The sequence below is a fragment of the Schistocerca gregaria genome, chromosome 10 (assembly GCF_023897955.1).
Source record: "Schistocerca gregaria isolate iqSchGreg1 chromosome 10, iqSchGreg1.2, whole genome shotgun sequence".
Classification (NCBI taxonomy): domain Eukaryota; kingdom Metazoa; phylum Arthropoda; class Insecta; order Orthoptera; family Acrididae; genus Schistocerca; species Schistocerca gregaria.
Window position 1 is genome coordinate 89,406,848 of NC_064929.1, and position 18,528 is coordinate 89,425,375.

Sequence of the window (18,528 nt, forward strand, 5' to 3'; positions counted from 1 at the left end):
ACAAAGAAAAAAAGGTGGATAACACAAGAAGGCTATACCACAGTGTAGAGTGCTGTGTGCCCTGCTTTCCGGTATCAATGTTAATGGCCAGCCACTCTCAGAAAGCACTCAGAGTTATGCATACGCAGGTGACTATGCCATTAAGCCCAAGCAAATAACTTTGGCACCATCGAAAGCAAATTATCAGAAGTTCTCGATCAACTGGCTGCTACAAGGAGAACCACCTCTAACCAAACCCCCCACACGTAGACACAGACGCATAAGAGACACTATAAGTAGGGTGGGAGACAAAACTGCTAGAGCATTGAGCAGCCCCAAAAGAATTAGATGTCAGATAAAGGACTCACCTACACGAAACACTGCATGAACACGAAGTGTAAAGTAGCTGCTAGAAACATCATCCTGCGTAAGCTAGCGGGCGTTACATGGGGTCAGTAAACCCAGCACAGGAAGGACAACAGCTCTAACGTTAAAGTTACTCACATGTGCAGTATCGTGTAGATAACAAATCCAGCCATGCCAAACAAGCGGATATACCAGTCAGTAAATCATCACAGGCTGTTTGGGTCCAACACTGGCCGGAAAGTGTCACTGCTTGGTCAGCATTCTCCCCATGGCATCAGAGGAAGGAAACAACTAAACCGTTTACATCAGCCACCTCCTTTTTAGAGACCAGCCAGCCAGCCATCGACTTAAATCGAGGAGGAGTTTCCTCCACGCAACACAAATATCTCACTAATAACACCCCTCCCCCCCCCCCCCTCCCCAATCAAAAACGAGCAGAAATTCCACAAGGACAAAACTGGACAATTGCAAAATACGAGTCGCGCTCCGAGCGTTTCATACAAACACAATTTTGTATATACTGTAATAGTAATTTCGTGTAGGAAGTCTTTCTACTGGCCACAACGTCGGCGACTTGTGTATCCCAAACGTGCCCCAGTCACACAATCGGGGAAAGCGGATCTACAGGGTTTACAAAAAGGTACGGCCAAACTTTCAGGAAACATTCCTCATCCACAAAGAAAGAAAATATGTTATACGGGCATGTGTCCGGAAACGCTTACTTTCCATGTTAGAGCTCAATTTATTACTTCTCTTCAAACCACATTAATCATGGAATGGAAACACACAGCAACATAACGTACGAGCGTCACTTCAAACACTTTGTTACAGGAACTATTCAAAATGTCCTCCGTTAGCGAGGAAACATACATCCACCCTCCGTCGCATGGAATCCCTGATGCTCTGATACAGCCCTGGAGAATGGCATATTGTATCACAGGCGTCCACAATACGAGCACGAAGAGTCTCTACATTTGGTACCGAGGTTGCGTAGACGAGAGCTTTCAAATGCCCCCATAAATGAAAGTCAAGAGGGTTGAGGTCTGGAGAGCGTGGAGGCCACGGAATTGGTCCGCCTCTACCAATCCATGGGTCACCGAATCTGTTGTTGAGAAGCGTAAGAACACTTCGACTGAAATACGTAGGAGCTCCATCGTGCTTGAACCACATGTTGTGTACTACTTGTAAAGGCACATGTTCTAGCAGCACAGGTAGAGTATCCCGTATGAAATCACGATAACGTGCTCCATTGAGCGTAGCTGGAAGAACGTGGGGCCCAATCGAGACATCACCAACAATGCCAGCCCAAACGTTCACAGAAAATCTGTGTCGATGACGTGATTTCACAATTGAGTGCGGATTCTCGTCAGCCCATACATGTTGATTGTGAAAATTTACAATTTGATCACGTTGTAATGAAGCCTCATCCGTAAAGAGAACATTTACAGTGAAATGAGGATTGACACATTGTTGGATGAACCGTTCGCAGAAGTGTACCCGTGGAGGCCAATCAGCTGCTGATAGTGCCTGCACACGCTGTACACGGTACGGAAACAACTGGTTCTCCCGTAGCACTCTCCATACAGTGACGTGGTCAATGTTACCTTGTACAGCAGCAACTTCTCTGACGCTGACATTAGGGTTATCGTGAACTGCACGAAGAATTGCCTCGTCCATTGCAGGTGTCCTCGTCGTTCTAGGTCTTCCCCAGTCGCGAATCATACATAGGCTGGAATGTTCCGTGCTCCCTAAGACGCCGATCAATTGCTTCGAACATCTTCCTGTCGGGACACCTTCGTTCTGGAAATCTGTCTCGATACAAACGAACCGCGCCACGGCTATTGCCCCGTGCTAATCCATACATCAAATGGGCATCTGCCAACTCTGCATTCGTAAACATTACACTGACTGCAAAACCACGTTCGTGACGAACGCTAACCTGTTGATGCTACGTACTGATGTGCTTGATGTACTGTACTGTAGACCAATGTCAACACAAGCACCGAAGTCAGTATTACCTCCCTTCAATTGGGCCAACTGGCGGTGAATCGAGGAAGTGCAGTACATACTGACGAAACTAAAATAAGTTGTAACATGGAAATTGAGCGATTCCGGACACATGTCCACATAACATCTTTTCTGTATTTGTGTATGAGGAATGTTTCCTGAAAGTTTGGTCTTACCTTTTTGTATGACCCTGTATAGTTTATTGGGAATCCGATCAAATTGTTCTTTGTGTCACTACACTGACAAGGGAACATTCGCAAGTGTCAGTAAAGGATCTTCATGGAACTTTGTGGGCGAGTACAGGGAAAAATAATGAAATACGTATTTTCTCGTTTGTGTCCACTTGCACAGTTAAGGGATGAAACATACCGCGGGAGATCATTTAGAATATTAGGTTTGCAGAAAAATGATGATATGTAAAATAATATAGCTAATACAAAAGTTTATGTGTAATTAACGTTCTTGAAAACTGTATAATCGAATTTCGTAATAATTTGAAATTTTACAAAGTACCACACCACTGTAAACCAATTCCATAAAACGAAAACTTTTGTTACAACATAAATTGAAGAATCTTTCAAGCTATCTACACTACATACATCTATGAGTAATAAAGCAGGGTTTCTAAAATACCGTTTCTGCAAAATAAGCTGTATAGAATGTGTTGTCAGAGTATCCTCAACCTACCTAATTATTATAATTTGGTAGGTTGAACATACATCATTATTAGTCTATTTATTTATTTTACTCATATTTCTTTTATATCTTAAATTGTTATTTTATGTTTTGCATTCGTTTTTCTGTTTGTTGTTTTTTAGTTTACCATTTCACAGACTTGCATTTCGTTAATTGCAAACAACAGGTTCCTCATGGGACAAAATCATTACAATAACGATAACCTCTAAAGAAATGCTTAAAATATAACCTTTTCGTAAACCATGTACATGAAATGAACAAAATTTCTTCACATAATATACATATCCATGTACATAATGTACTTGTGCCGTTGAGTGCTTTTGGATCACCAGACGAACACTGTCTTTGTTCTCGTGTATGATGGTCAAAATGGTTTTATCGCACCTACCATCCGCCTTTTCATTGCTTTTAAAAGAAACTGATGCCGAGTTTGGACCAAGAATTCCAGAATCTCTTTTTGAAGCTCCAAATGTTCTTGTGGCAGAGTTGAAATTTCGTACTCAAGTGTTTGACCAGGTGAAAAGATGTTTGAAAGGTGTTTTCTTTCCCAGTGAGGGAGAATGTATTACTATAAGAATCTTGAGGTTGTCAGTGTGAAACAATAGTATACAGCGTCATATCTGCGGACAAGGAACTTTTTCATTTGGTGATTCCAAGCAGGTCGATGGCACAACAGGTACAGCCAACTTTGTGAGAACATTTTCAGGTCTCGTTCTGTTGAATTATAGTGATGCCAATCTCCATTTGAGAAACAATATAATCAATCTGCAGCCACTAGTACATAATGAGTTCTGTTCGCCAAGGATTACCAACGTACTGAAATATACGAGGGTTGTAACTTTAATAGTGGCAACTATTTATTTACAGATCGTACAAAATTGATATTTGTTTCAAAGTTTTGCTGACCTTCAGAGTAGTCACCAGCATTGTGTATAGCCCGCTGCCAGCGATGGGGAACTCGTAGGACACTCTTAGCAGTGCCAGTTGTGTTGACAGTTCGAGCGGCGCGGTCTGTTGCCCGACGAATTTGTAGCATTTCTGAAGCGAATGCCGTGAAGTGTCTCCTCCAGTTTACAACTTGAGCTTTACTTACGAGGGCTTAAGTCATTGGAGTGCAGAATGTGTTATAGCACTTAGCAGCCGCATCAGTCAAACAAATCAGAACACTATACGTGCTTGAGCATTGTCCTGCAAAATGGTGGTCAGGTACTGCAGAAAGTGTCATCACTTCTGTCTCTAAGCTGGTCGTAGGTTGTGTTCCAAAAATGAACAGCATAGAGACAGAGGTGATGACACTTTCTGCAGGACCTACCATCATTTTGCAGGACAATGCTCAAGCACGTACAGTGCAAGCTGTTACTCATTTGTTTGACTGATGGGCCTGCTAAGTGCCGTACCACCTACTGCACTCCTCTGACTTCAGTTCAATTCGATTTCTAAACTGAAGGACACACTTCACGGCATTCGCTTCAGAACTCTTACATATTCGTCGGGCAATAGACCTCGCCGCTCGAACTGTCAACACAATTGGCACTGCTAAGAGTATCCTACGACTTCCACATCGCTGGCAACAGTTTATACACAATACTGGTGACTACTTTGGAGGTCGGTAAAACTTTGAAACACAGATCTGTTTTGTGCGAGCTATAAGTAAATAGTTGCCACTATTAACGTCCCAACCCTTGTGGCTGACACAAATTAGGATATTAAGAGATTCACCAGTGAAAATTTGAAACCCTGACGAACTTTTTTTATATATTGTGTTCTCTGTCGTGTATATTATGTGAAGAAATTTCACTCCTTTTATGTGCACGGTGCAAGAAAACAATTTTGTAAGCATACATTCACAGATTACCATCATTGCAATAATTTTGCATCATAATATTAAGTTGCCTATAGTTTTCAATTAATAAAACACACGTATGTGAAACGGTAAACTAAAAAACAAAAAAATGAATGTAAAACATAAAATGAAAATTTAAGACATAAAACAAACTTAAGTAAAGTAAATAACTAGACTAATAATGAATGTTTAGGAATTTTTGTTAGGTTTGTTGAAAATACTCTCATGCCACATTCTGTTCACCTTATTTTGCATAATTAGTTTTATTAAACATTCAGGTATGGAATTTGAAAGTTTCATTAGCTTTTGTTGTAACAAAAGTTTTCATTTGTCGGCATTAATTAATGGTGATCAGGCATTTTGCAAAATGTCAAGTTATTACAGTATTCAATTATACATTTTTCAAGAACATTTTTACATGTCAACTTTTATTGAGAAATACACTCCTGGAAATGAAAAAAAGAACACATTGACACCGGTGTGTCAGACCCACCATACTTGCTCCGGACACTGCGAGAGGGCTGTACAAGCAATGATCACACGCACGGCACAGCGGACACACCAGGAACCGCGGTGTTGGCTGTCGAATGGCGCTAGCTGCGCAGCATTTGTGCACCGCAGCCGTCAGTGTCAGCCAGTTTGCCGTGGCATACGGAGCTCTATCGCAGTCTTTAACACTGGTAGCATGCCGCGACAGCGTGGACGTGAACCGTATGTGCAGTTGACGGACTTTGAGCGAGGGCGTATAGTGGGCATGCGGGAGGCCGGGTGGACTTACCGCCGAATTGCTCAACACGTGGGGCGTGAGGTCTCCACAGTACATCGATGTTGTCGCCAGTGGTCGGCGGAAGGTGCACGTGCCCGTCGACCTGGGACCGGACCGCAGCGACGCACGGATGCACGCCAAGACCGTAGGATCCTACGCAGTGCCGTAGGGGACCGCACCGCCACTTCCCAGCAAATTAGGGACACTGTTGCTCCTGGGGTATCGGCGAGGACCATTCGCAACCGTCTCCATGAAGCTGGGCTACGGTCCCGTACACCGTTAGGCCGTCTTCCGCTCACGCCCCAACATCGTGCAGCCCGCCTCCAGTGGTGTCGCGACAGGCGTGAATGGAGGGACGAATGGAGACGTGTCGACTTCAGCGATGAGAGTCGCTTCTGCCTTGGTGCCAATGATGGTCGTATGCGTGTTTGGCGCCGTGCAGGTGAGCGCCACAATCAGGACTGCATACGACCGAGGCACACAGGGCCAACACCCGGCATCATGGTGTGGGGAGCGATCTCCTACACTGGCCGTACACCTCTGGTGATCGTCGAGGGGACACTGAATAGTGCACGCTACATCCAAACCGTCATCGAACCCATCGTTCTACCATTCCTAGACCGGCAAGGGAACTTGCTGTTCCAACAGGACAATGCACGTCCGCATGTATCCCGTGCCACCCAACGTGCTCTAGAAGGTGTAAGTCAACTACCCTGGCCAGCAAGATCTCCGGATCTGTCCCCCATTGAGCATGTTTGGGACTGGATGAAGCGTCGTCTCACGCGGTCTGCACGTCCATCACGAACGCTGGTCCAACTGAGGCGCCAGGTGGAAATGGCATGGCAAGCCGTTCCACAGGACTACATCCAGCATCTCTACGATCGTCTCCATGGGAGAATAGAAGCCTGCATTGCTGCGAAAGGTGGATATACACTGTACTAGTGCCGACATTGTGCATGCTCTGTTGCCTGTGTCTATGTGCCTGTGGTTCTGTCAGTGTGATCATGTGATGTATCTGACCCCAGAAATGTGTCAATAAAGTTTCCCCTTCCTGGGACAATGAATTCACGGTGTTCTTATTTCAATTTCCAGGAGTGTATATCTTTCACATATCATCGTTTCAAAGATATTGTCTTAAAACCTAATATACCAAATTACTTTTCGTGGTGAGCTTTATCACTTGAATTTAAAATTGGGTACAAACAAGAAAATACGTATTGAATTGCTCTGCACCCTCTAGACACCCGCAAAATTTCATCAAGATTTTTTATAGACACTTGGGAATGTCCCCTTGTGAGCTGTCAAGGTTAGGTTAAAACGAAGACTGAAAATATGTGGTCCCAATGAGCTCTTGGTTTCCAGGCACATACTTTACCGCTGGATGACCAAACCCGACATTTGACGTTTGACTGTGTTAACTTAACCGCTTATATTTTTTCCTACAGTGCCAAGGGACTGTAGATCTTAATGCGCTATGTGTATTTCAACTTGATACGTCTACCCGTTCCTTAGCAGGTGGACAGAGCATTGGGACTTGGGCCCAGAACATTGAGACTCTGGGAATCGAGACCAGAACACTGGGAATCGAGACCAGAACACTGGGAATCGATCCCAGAACACTGGGAATCGATCCCAGAACACTGGGAATCGATCCCAGAACACTGGGAATCGATCCCAGAACACTGGGACTCGAGCACAGAACATTGGGACTCGAGGCCAGAACACTGGGAATCCAGCCAAGAACATTAGAACTTGGGCCCAGAATATTGCAACTCGAGCCCAGAACATTGGAACCCAACCCAGAACCTTGGAACCCGAACCCTAAAGTTTGGGACCTAATCCCAGAATCTTGCAGCGATAACTTATAACCTTGGTTTTCGAATGTAGAACCTTGAGGCTTGAACACAGAACCTCGGTTTTCGAATATAGAACCTTGGGGCTGAAATATAGAACCTCGTGGCTCGAACCCAGAACGTCGGGACTTGCGCCGAGAACCTAGGGACTACCACTCAAAACCTTGAAGATCGAATGTAAAACCTTAGGGCTCGAACCCAGAACCTTTGGTCTCGAACGCAGAACTTTGGGAGTCCAATACAGAAGCTTGGGGCTCAAATTTGGAACTATGAGCCTTCTACCAGAACATTGGGATTTAACTCTGGAGCTTAGAGGCTATGGCACATTACAGACAGTTGTAAAATTGCATGTAAATTCTGAACATTATACACGCTAGGAGTCGAACCCATAACTTTCGGACTCCAGATCTTAGGTGTCGTTGCGAAATACTGTGGCATCGTATGACTTTCGGCAGTTTCAGCGCCCTTGAGCTACTACATTGGGTAACACCTCTTATGACCACGGGTAATTAGCCTGTTTACAACCACGAGAGCGGGTGAAAGCCTATAAACACCCTACTTTCACAGTATGTAACTTTTTTTATAGGAGATGTTGATGCTTTTGATGTGGTTGAATAACTGCCACCACGGCACACACCACGCTTTAGGGCTGTTTAGTCTGTCCCCCGTGGTACTCACCGAAGTGGGGCTCCATGGGGCCCGACAGCCGCCGTCACAGGTCCGGCGCGTCGGCGGCGTCCTCTGGCGTCGAGACGCTCTGCCGCCGCCGCCTCATCCCTTCATCCTGCAACAACATCAACATCATCATGGCAGTGTGCTGTTTCAGAACACACGCAATCTACAAGTCAATGTTGAAACCTGATAATCAAATCGCAGCACTAGTTGTCAATTTTGTCACATAACAACACCACAAGCGCACACACTCACACACACACACACACACACACACACACACACACACACACACACACACACATACGCGCGCGCGCGAGCGCATACAAACACACACGCAAACTGCTTCTGAGAAATAGCTCGTTCTTTTACACATTTCAATGTTAATGACTTAATGTTCCCTTAACTGGAAGGGAAGCACAAAAATATAGAAACAACAACAATATAAAATATTACCACGACCTAATGCAGTCTACGCATTCAAAACACCTTCCACTCGTCTCGGTGTGGGTAAATACAGGTCCCAATGGTTTTCAAGGGTATTTTATACCATTCTTCTTCCAAATTGTGATAAGTTTAGGTAATGGTAATGGAGGTGGGTAGTGATGACGAGTGCTTTTGTCCAACGTAGTCCACAGAAGCTCAATACAGTAAAACGTCGTAAACAGGAATCCGAAGGGACCGAAAAACCACGATTTCGTCTTAAGTGAAAAACACAGATTTTAATAAGTATTCATTTACAGCAGTACACTAATGTGTAATACACTACACTATCAATCACGTTATTGTAGACTTTTAACACTATAAAGTGATTGTAAAATCCAAGTACTCACAAATTATGTCCGTTACTTTCTCGGAAAAATTCGGTCACGCTTTTGCTGACGTTCATGGGAACGATAATATTTTGTAATTTCACAACCAATTGTAATGATAGCGTCCGTAAACCCAGCAGTGACGTCGGATGTTAAGCGAACCGTTCTGAACAGTTCAAGGCTGTAAACATCTCCTGACGGGTAGGTGGAATGGTATCTGTATTCTCTTCCTCTCCACTTTCTTCTGATGGCCCTTTTTGCACCTCGTTCACAGCTTTTGGCACATCCGATTCCACAGAAGCACATACGGCAACAACACTAATGAATTCTTCGATACGAATCCCAGGGTTCGTAACGTCCTGCAGAACTGTCCATTCTTCAGGTGAAGTGGCATCTTCTAACTCGAGGACATCTACAGTGTTGCTATGTCTCCAAGCTCTGTTAAAGCACTTACCTATATGATGTAGCGATACTGAGTTCCAGGCTGCTGCGATGGCTTTTATTGTGTCAAGCAGATTCCAATTTGCGATTGAGAGAGATTATGCCTTGGTCCAAGGCTGAAGGCGGTTTGTGGCGTTGGGTGGAAACAACTGAACCTTTATGTTTGATAGGTTCAGATCATGAACGTTACGGGCAGTACATCTATCCAATGTAAGAAGAAAATGTCTATTTTGAGCAACCATTAGACTGTTGAAACGAGGAAGCCACTTGCGAAATGATGTACCATCGATCTAAGCTTTGTTTGGTGAGAGTAGATGCAACGTAAAGCGTCCATATTTATGTTTTCAAAACAACATGGTTTCTCGGAGTTACCGATAACCCAGGGACGAAACTTCTCACAGCCGTCAGCATTACGGGACAGTACAAAACTCACACGTTGTTTGCTTCGTATCCCACTGCGACACTTATCACCTTTTATCCCCAGGGTCTGATTTGGAAAAAGATTGTAGAAAAATCCAGTTTCATCCATGTTAAACACATCACACGAGGCATACTTTTCCCTCACTCGGTTGAATTCATGCAACCAGCTGTTCGCACTTTCTTCATCAACTTTGTTACACCACAAATTTGTACAGATGAAATTGAATGTCTCTTTTGGAACTGATACAACCAACCAGTCTTCGATGCCCATTTCTTTAGCAATATCATTTGCTTTTAACTGAATCACAGGGCCAGTTAAAGATATGTTAGATGCACGCATATGATTTAACCAGTCTAGCAGAAACGTCTCGATGTCTTCATACTTGGCGGTACAAATTCGTTTAGATTTGTTTCCATTTTTTCGCGATTCTTAATAATCGTAGATAAAGTAGATTTAGGTATTCCAAACTGCTCTGCAATTGCTGTTTTCTTGGTACCACAGTCCACTTCATTTAGAATCTTAAGCTTTAACTGTACATTTAGAGCTGTCTGTTTCCTCTTTTCCATTTTCGCGTACTACGGTACCGGTTGTAACTGTACTTTTTATTCAGTATTCCAACTCGATACGGCTACGACTAACAGAACACCTGTCAAATCTGACACTGAGTACATTGCTAAATGCTGCTGCACACATTATTGAATGTCTTACAATGTGCAGCATACGCTGATTGTTGAGGTGATAATCGCGGCTACCAACCTACAATACGTTAAAAACGAGTCAACAATAATTAGCTTTGTAGCTACATTTCCTACATTCGATTCGGAAAAAAATTACGCTTTAGAATAGTCTAAGGTCGGAAATTTGTGTTACAGAGAAATTTAATTACGCTAGGAACTGAAATAAGAGCTCGTAATTCGCCTTAACCGAAGTTCGTGTTAACCAATAAAACATACCATAAGAACTAATGTATTCCAGGCGGGACCAATATCTTTTTCGCGTTAACCGCGAGTTCGCGCTAACGAGGTTATACTGTATGACCCAGATGCGACTGGAGAATGCGAGCCGTGTAATCAGGCGCTGTGTCGTGTTGGAAAACAGCATCACAAACATTGTACAACGGAATGGACACCTGATCACCCAAAATGACCACATAATCTTTGACAGTAATAGAGGACTTTGCACAGTGCCAATAGGAGCAATGGAATACCGCGGTGTGGCCGCCCAGATCATCACCGAACCTCCGCCACGTTTCACTCCTGGGACGTAAACTCGGCCAAAAGTTGGAAACAGTGTGAAACAAGACTCTTCCGACCACGTGACTTTCTTTCACTGCTCCAAAGTCCACTCTTTCTGCCTTGGCCCCACGCTTTCCTGTTACGGTCATTTACATCACTGATGAGTCATTTTGGTGTTCCGGCTTGCTCTGCACTTCCCAGATTCTGGAGCCCACCTTATTGTCGGTTTGGTGCTGACAGCATTCGCCTCTTTAGAAACAACAAACTTCGGCCACCTCGGTTACGGGAATCTCTAGGATACGAGCGCCAATAACTTGACCACGCACGAATTTACTTAACTCTGATGTAACGCACTCACAACTACAGGGAACGATCTTCAGGCCACGACTGATATTTGCAATATACTAACAAGGGAACCTCTCCATCGCACCCCCCTCACATTTAGTTATAAGTTGGCACAGTGGACACGCCTCGAAAAACTGAACACAGATCAAGCGAGAAAACAGGAAGAAGTTGGGTGGAACTATGAGAAAAATAATCAAAATACACAAACCGAGTAGTCCATGCGCAATATAAACAACATCAAGGATAGTATGAGGTTAGGAGCGCCGTGGTCTCGTGGGAAGCGTGGGCAGTTGCGGAACGAGAGGTCCTTGGTTCAAGTCTTCTCTTCAGTGAAAAGTTTTTATTTTCAGACAATATTATCAAAGTTCAGGCACTCATTCATAATCAACTTCGCTCTCCAAAATTCCAGGACATGTTCAGATTTGCTTGTACATATGCAGGATTTGACGGTCTACACACCGAAAAATTTGAAAACGTTAAAAACATATGTTTTGACAGAGCAGAGGGAAAACTGTGCGACTGTGAAACTGTTGCATTCATTTGTTGCACTTTAGGTGACAAACTCTTATGTTTTCATCACTTTCTTGGGAGTGATTATCACATCCACAAAAAAACCTAAATCGGGCAAGGTAGAAGAATCTTTTTACAAATTCGGCAAATGTACAAGTTAGGTGGGTCGAAAACATATTCCTGTCATGCGACACACATGCCGTCATCAGTGTCGTATAGAATATATCAGACGTGTTTTCCTGTGGAGGAATCGGTTGACCTATGACCTTGCGATCAAATGTTTTCGGTTCCTATTGGAGAGGCACGTCCTTTCGTCTACTAATCGCACGGTTTTGCGGTGCGGTCGCAAAACACAGACACTAAACTTATCACAGTGAACAGAGACATCAATGAACGAACGGACAGTTCATAACTTTGTGAAGATAAAGAAACTTTTCACCCCAGGGAAGAATTGAACCAAGGACCTCACCTTCCACAGCTGCTCACGCAAACCACGGGACCACGGCGCTCCTGAGCTGAAACTCTCTTTGATGTTGCCTATCTTGCGCATGGACTACTCACTTTGTACATTTTGCTATTTTTTTTATAGTTCCACACGGCTTCTTCCTGTTTTCTCTGTGTTCAGTTTTTCAAGGCCTATCCACTGTGCCAACTTATAACTAAATCTGAGGGGGGTGCGATGCGGAGGTTCCCTTCTCAGCACATTGTGCAGGTGCCGTGGCCAAAGACAACAGTGCAAATTGCGTGCACGTCCAAGTGTGCATGTGTTGCCTTGTTGCCATATTTTCGTCCAGCGCCTGTGTCTGATACGATTACATCGTTCTGCTCCCTGCAGTGGTCGGTGCCAATATGTTGGAGAAAACCAAGGTTGCGAAAATGTGATTTTTGAAGGGTCGTACAACCAGTTCTGTTCATCAGACGGATGAAGGGTCAAGTGTTTTGGGCGTGGCGACCATTTTTATACCTATCGGAAGAGCGGGTACACTGCAAGTATCCTACAGCACAGGGTAGAATTTTAAACCTTGCTCTCTCCCACAAGCCCAGGCAAATCTAGCAAACCAGTTCGTTAATTTGCAAGAACGGACCTTAGGCGGCTTGTAAAAGTACCATTTCTTCATGGGCGATTTCTGAGAAAACCCCGAAAAGCCATAATATTTGGGTACGAAGCGGCCATTTCTATTCGTTGTAAATCGCAGAAAATTTTACCATATGTTCTTAACATGTTGTTTTCAGAAAGTTCCGACACTGTTTTCACGATCATGAACGATTACCGAAATGCAGAGTTAAAAAAGTAATATATTTATGCATGTAATACATGTCCGAAATAGGCCTATCCAATATGAGCCATCAATGTAGTCTTAAATGACAAATTGAAAGCAAGGGAATGCTTTTAGGGTCATCGCAAGAGTTCGGCGTTTACCAAACTCGTCAATATCGTTCGATCAATAAAAGTTTATCACGCGCCGTCTCGATGTAACAGGAACTGCACGCCGATACAAATATCCCCAAAGAGGTACAGCCGTGACGAAAAAGGGATAGAAAAAGTCTTAACATTCCTGAAAACAAACTGACTGCTAAAAAATATCTAAGAATGGAAAGATTTCATTTCAGTGAAGCATTTCTAATAACATTATTACTCTTGAGAGATAAATCATTAGCCTCGCCTTCTCGATGAATTGCGATTGATGTGTTAGTATACAGAAAATAATGTGAAGCAAACGATTGTGTGTTGAATTTGTATGATGCATTGTTTTTTATGTGTCTCATAATATACACTCCTGGAAATGGAAAAAAGAACACATTGACACCGGTGTGTCAGACCCATCATACTTGCTCCGGACACTGCGAGAGGGCTGTACAAGCAATGATCACACGCACGGCACAGCGGACGCACCAGGAACCGCGGTGTTGGCCGTCGAATGGCGCTAGCTGCGCAGCATTTGTGCACCGCCGCCGTCAGTGTCAGCCAGTTTGCCGTGGCATACGCAGCTCCATCGCAGTCCTTAACACTGGTAGCATGCCGCGACAGCGTGGACATGAACCGTATGTGCAGTTGACGGACTTTGAGCGAGGGCGTATAGTGGGCATGCGGGAGGCCGGGTGGACTTACCGCCGAATTGCTCAACACGTGGGGCGCGAGGTCTCCACAGTACATCGATGTTGTCGCCAGTGGTCGGCGGAAGGTGCACGTGCCCGTCGACCTGGGACCGGACCGCAGCGACGCCCGGATGCACCCCAAGACCGTAGGATCCTACGCAGTGCCGTAGGGGACCGCACCGCCACTTCCCAGCAAATTAGGGACACTGTTGCTCCTGGGGTATCGGCGAGGACCATTCGCAACCGTCTCCATGAAGCTGGGCTACGGTCCCGCACACCGTTAGGCCGTCTTCCGCTCACGCCCCAACATCGTGCAGCCCGCCTCCAGTGGTGTCGCGACAGGCGTGAATGGAGGGACGAATGGAGACGTGTCGTCTTCAGCGATGAGAGTCGCTTCTGCCTTGGTGCCAATGATGGTCGTATGCGTGTTTGGCGCCGTGCAGGTGAGCGCCACAATCAGGACTGCATACGACCGAGGCACACAGGGCCAACACCCGGCATCATGGTGTGGGGAGCGATCTCCTACACTGGCCGTACACCTCTGGTGATCGTCGAGGGGACACTGAATAGTGCACAGTACATCCAAACTGTCATCGAACCCATCGTTCTACCATTCCTAGACCGGCAAGGGAACTTGCTGTTCCAACAGGACAATGCACGTCCGCATGTATCGCGTGCCACTAAACGTGCTCTAGAAGGTGTAAGTCAACTACCCTGGCCGGCAAGACCTCCGGATCTGTCCCCCATTGAGCATGTTTGGGACTGGATGAAGCGTCGTCTTACGCGGTCTGCACGTCCAGCACGAACGCTGGTCCAACTGAGGCGCCAGGTGGAAATGGCATGGCAAGCCGTTTCACAGGATTACATCCAGCATCTCTACGATCGTCTCCATGGGAGAATAGCAGCCTGCATTGCTGCGAAAGGTGGATATACACTGTACTAGTGCCGACATTGTACATGCTATGTTGCCTGTGTCTATGTGCCTGTGGTTCTGTCAGTGTGATCATGTGATGTATCTGACCCCAGGAATGTGTCAATAAAGTTTCCCCTTCCTGGGACAATGAATTCACGGTGTTCTTATTTCAATTTCCAGGAGTGTATATATGTGTGTGTGTAGAACTATATGAAACCTTACTGACTTACCAAAATTCGTTTCACATAAACAGCACACCCTGCTGTAGCAGAGAACGGAACCAGAGGAAAAACTCTCTTGTCGGAGCACAAAAAAGGTGTTGTGTACATAGTTCCGCGTAGTCAAGGCGTACACAACTTTCCCACTACACTGCACCCCACTAAGCACAACAGCGCAAGCGCAGCGCTCGTCCGTTTCCGCACTACGAGATGGCGCTGCCTTAGAGACGGACCAAATTCTGCTTCCGCCGATCCGCGTATTAATATGTAACGCAGCCAATGAGAGTGTTGCTAACATGGAACCTTTTCTCCTCACAGATCACACTCGTGCAGTGATACATAAACGTGCGAGATACTGTATTGAGTGTACAGACATCTGAGTAGTCAGTCTGCATTAGTCTGTAGTCAAGTTTGAGTCTGCGCCTAATAAGATTACCATATTCCTGTACATAGCCATGAAGATAAATTTATAGACGCTTTGTCAAGTATCAGAGATATGTGAGAATAAGATAAACGTACCAAGGCCAAAGGAACTTCAGATTGCCAATTGTAAATAGCATCCAGAATCAATTACGTAAAGTCTATTCTTTTTATTATTTTAATAAATGTGTGTGAAAATTAATCAAGTTCTGTTTAAAGTTGGTCACCTTTAGTCGGCTACTCTAAGCATGCTAGTGGCATTTCTGTAGTCTGACCTAACGGCAGAAGATAAACACACCACGATAAGACCACGAGACATATTGCTGACACTCGCCTATTTCGTTAGAGCGACAAGTCAAATAATCTGACGGTGTGTGTACCGAAGGTCTTACAGTGCTCACACCACAAAAGGCGAGTATGTTCGTCTGTAAAAGACTCGGAGGGGACTGAACTACCGGCCGCCTCACGCGGGTACAGGGAAAAAATGTAGGTTGGACCCCAGAGTTTTTGCGTTGTCGAGGCAAGGCGGAGACTAGGACTGTTGATATTTTTAAGATTTCCAGGGATCCGATATTTCGACATTTCAAAAACTTATCGATATCGACACTCAATTAAAAGTAATAAGTATCAATATATCGAGCATATTTAAGGATTGATTTCTTACTACGCATTCCCGACATTGACAAGCTAGCAGCCTGGCTATCACCCTTAGAGAAAGAATTGAAAGGAAAGGTATGCATGTTCACGCTTGGCGACAGTGGTTATTCCGTGTACACTATGTGATCAAAAGTATCCGCACACACGGCTGAAAATTTCTTACAAGTTCGTGGCGCCCTACATCCTTAATGTTGGAATCCAGTATGGTGTTGGCCCGCCATAAGTCTTGATGACTGCATCCACTCTCGCAGGCACATGTTCGATCAGGTGCTGGAAAGTTTCTTGGGGAATGGCAGTCCATTCTTCACAGAGTGCTGCACTGAGGAGGGGTATCGATGTCGGTTGGTGAGTTCTGGCACGAAGTCGGTGTTGCAAAACATCCCAAACGTGTTCTGTAGAATTCAGGGCAGGACTCTACGCAGGAACGGCCATTACAACGATGTTATTATCGTTTAACCACTTCGCCACAGGCCGTGCATTACGAACAGGTGCTCGATCGTGTTGAAAGATGCAGTCACCATCCTCGCATTGCTCTTCAACGGTACCACGCAAGTAGGTGCTTAAAACATCAGTGTAGGCCTGTGCTGTGACAGAACCATGCAAAACAATAAGGGGTGCACACCCCCTCCATGGAAAACACGACCACACCATAACACCACCGCCTCCGAATTTTACTGTTGGCACTACACACGCTGGCAGATGACGTTCACCGGCCATCCGCCATACCAACAGCCTGCCATCGGATCGCCACATTGTGTACCGCCATTCGTCACTCCACACAATGGTTTTCCACTGTTCAATCGTCCGATGTTTACGCTCCTTACACCGAGCGAGGCGTCGTTTAGCATTTACTGGTGTGATGTGTGGCTTATTATCAGCTGTTCGACCATGAAATCCAAGCCTAACTGTCATAGTACTACAGTGGATCCTGATGCAGTTTGGAATTCCTGTGTCATGGTCTGGATACATGTCTGCCTATTACACACTACGATCATTTTCAACTGTCGGTGGATTCTGTCAGTCAACAGACGAGGTCGCCCTGTACGCTTTTGTGCTGTACGTGTCCCTTCACGTTTCCTCTTCACTATGATATCGGAAACAGTGGACCTAGGGATGTTTAGGAGTGTGGAAATCTCGCGAACAGACGTATGACACCCGAATCACCTGACTACGTGCCTTCTGCGGTGCGCCCCATTCTGCTCTCTCACGGTGTCTGATGACTACTGAGGTCGCTGATATGGAGTACCTGTCAGTAGGTGGCTGCACAGTGCACCTAATACGAAAAAATGTATGTTTTTTTGGAGTATCCGGACACAATAAAAGGTGTCCGATGGGTAAGTCGTTCGGTTTCGTCACATATCGGATTTGTCCGGAATACTTCATGTCGAGTTTACTGTTTTTTTTTTTATTTTTCATTTCTGCAAATGCCAACGGTCTAGCACTTGTGTCGAAATCGCGTCGGGAAGCTAAACGTTGCAGTTTCCGTTGGCTGCGCCGCGCACCGATTCCGTCAGCATTTCCCCGTCACACGTCTTCGCCCACCGAGAAGGCTGACCTCGTCATTTACATTATGCTCATCTTTTTCAACAACTGTTTTTTATCATTGCCGACGTGACGAAACAGCACACTCTAGTTGTGTTAAAAACTGTTTTGTAACGGACTGGTGTTCTGTTTCTCCATATCGGAAATCTCGTCATTCCATTCGCACCGCCACCCTCTAGTGCATTCTGACTACTACTCTTGTGCCACCTACACTTACTCCACACGGTCAAAGAGAAATAATGGACGCGGTGAAGGCTCAAAAGGTAGTAAGAGTCCTTCACACAGTGAAAGTAAAGATATAGGCACTGGACAGCGCCATTTCGACATCCATAGGTTGGGGAAAATATGTCTCCGGCATTTATGGATATTTTTTGGAATAGAAGTATCGATATTTTATAGACAGCCCTAATGGCGGCAGTAGCAGTGAGAAAGAAAGACGGATCAGACATGCAGCACAGGAATGAAATGAGATCAGCCAATCCGTCGTGACCACCCTCTACAATGAGTACCCCCTGCAAAGCTACCAAGCAAACATGCTTTAAAACAGCTGTAGCGCGAGAAGGGTGCAATTCTGGACATAGGTCCCTGTTCAAAATAGTATGCACTCACTCCCTTCCAGAAGTCCTACAAGTTTGTAATGGGAATTTCCGAACACCCTGTATAAAAAGTGGCTGTTTTAGAGCCTTGAGCCCCTCCCCCCCCCCCCCCCCCCCGAAAAATATTCTGCGGATGCCA

General features: G+C 45.1%; 1 protein-coding gene across 1 annotated transcript in view; it reads right to left on the bottom strand.

Annotated features, from left to right (window-relative positions):
- Positions 1–18,528, bottom strand: part of LOC126293373 (transcriptional activator cubitus interruptus) — a 1,766,542-nt gene that overhangs the window by 997,688 nt on the left and 750,326 nt on the right. The window contains exon 3 of the mRNA XM_049986575.1: positions 8,189–8,294. Coding sequence (XP_049842532.1) covers positions 8,189–8,204 — 16 coding nt within the window. The 5' untranslated portion in view covers positions 8,205–8,294. The remainder of the gene's footprint in view (positions 1–8,188; positions 8,295–18,528) is intronic.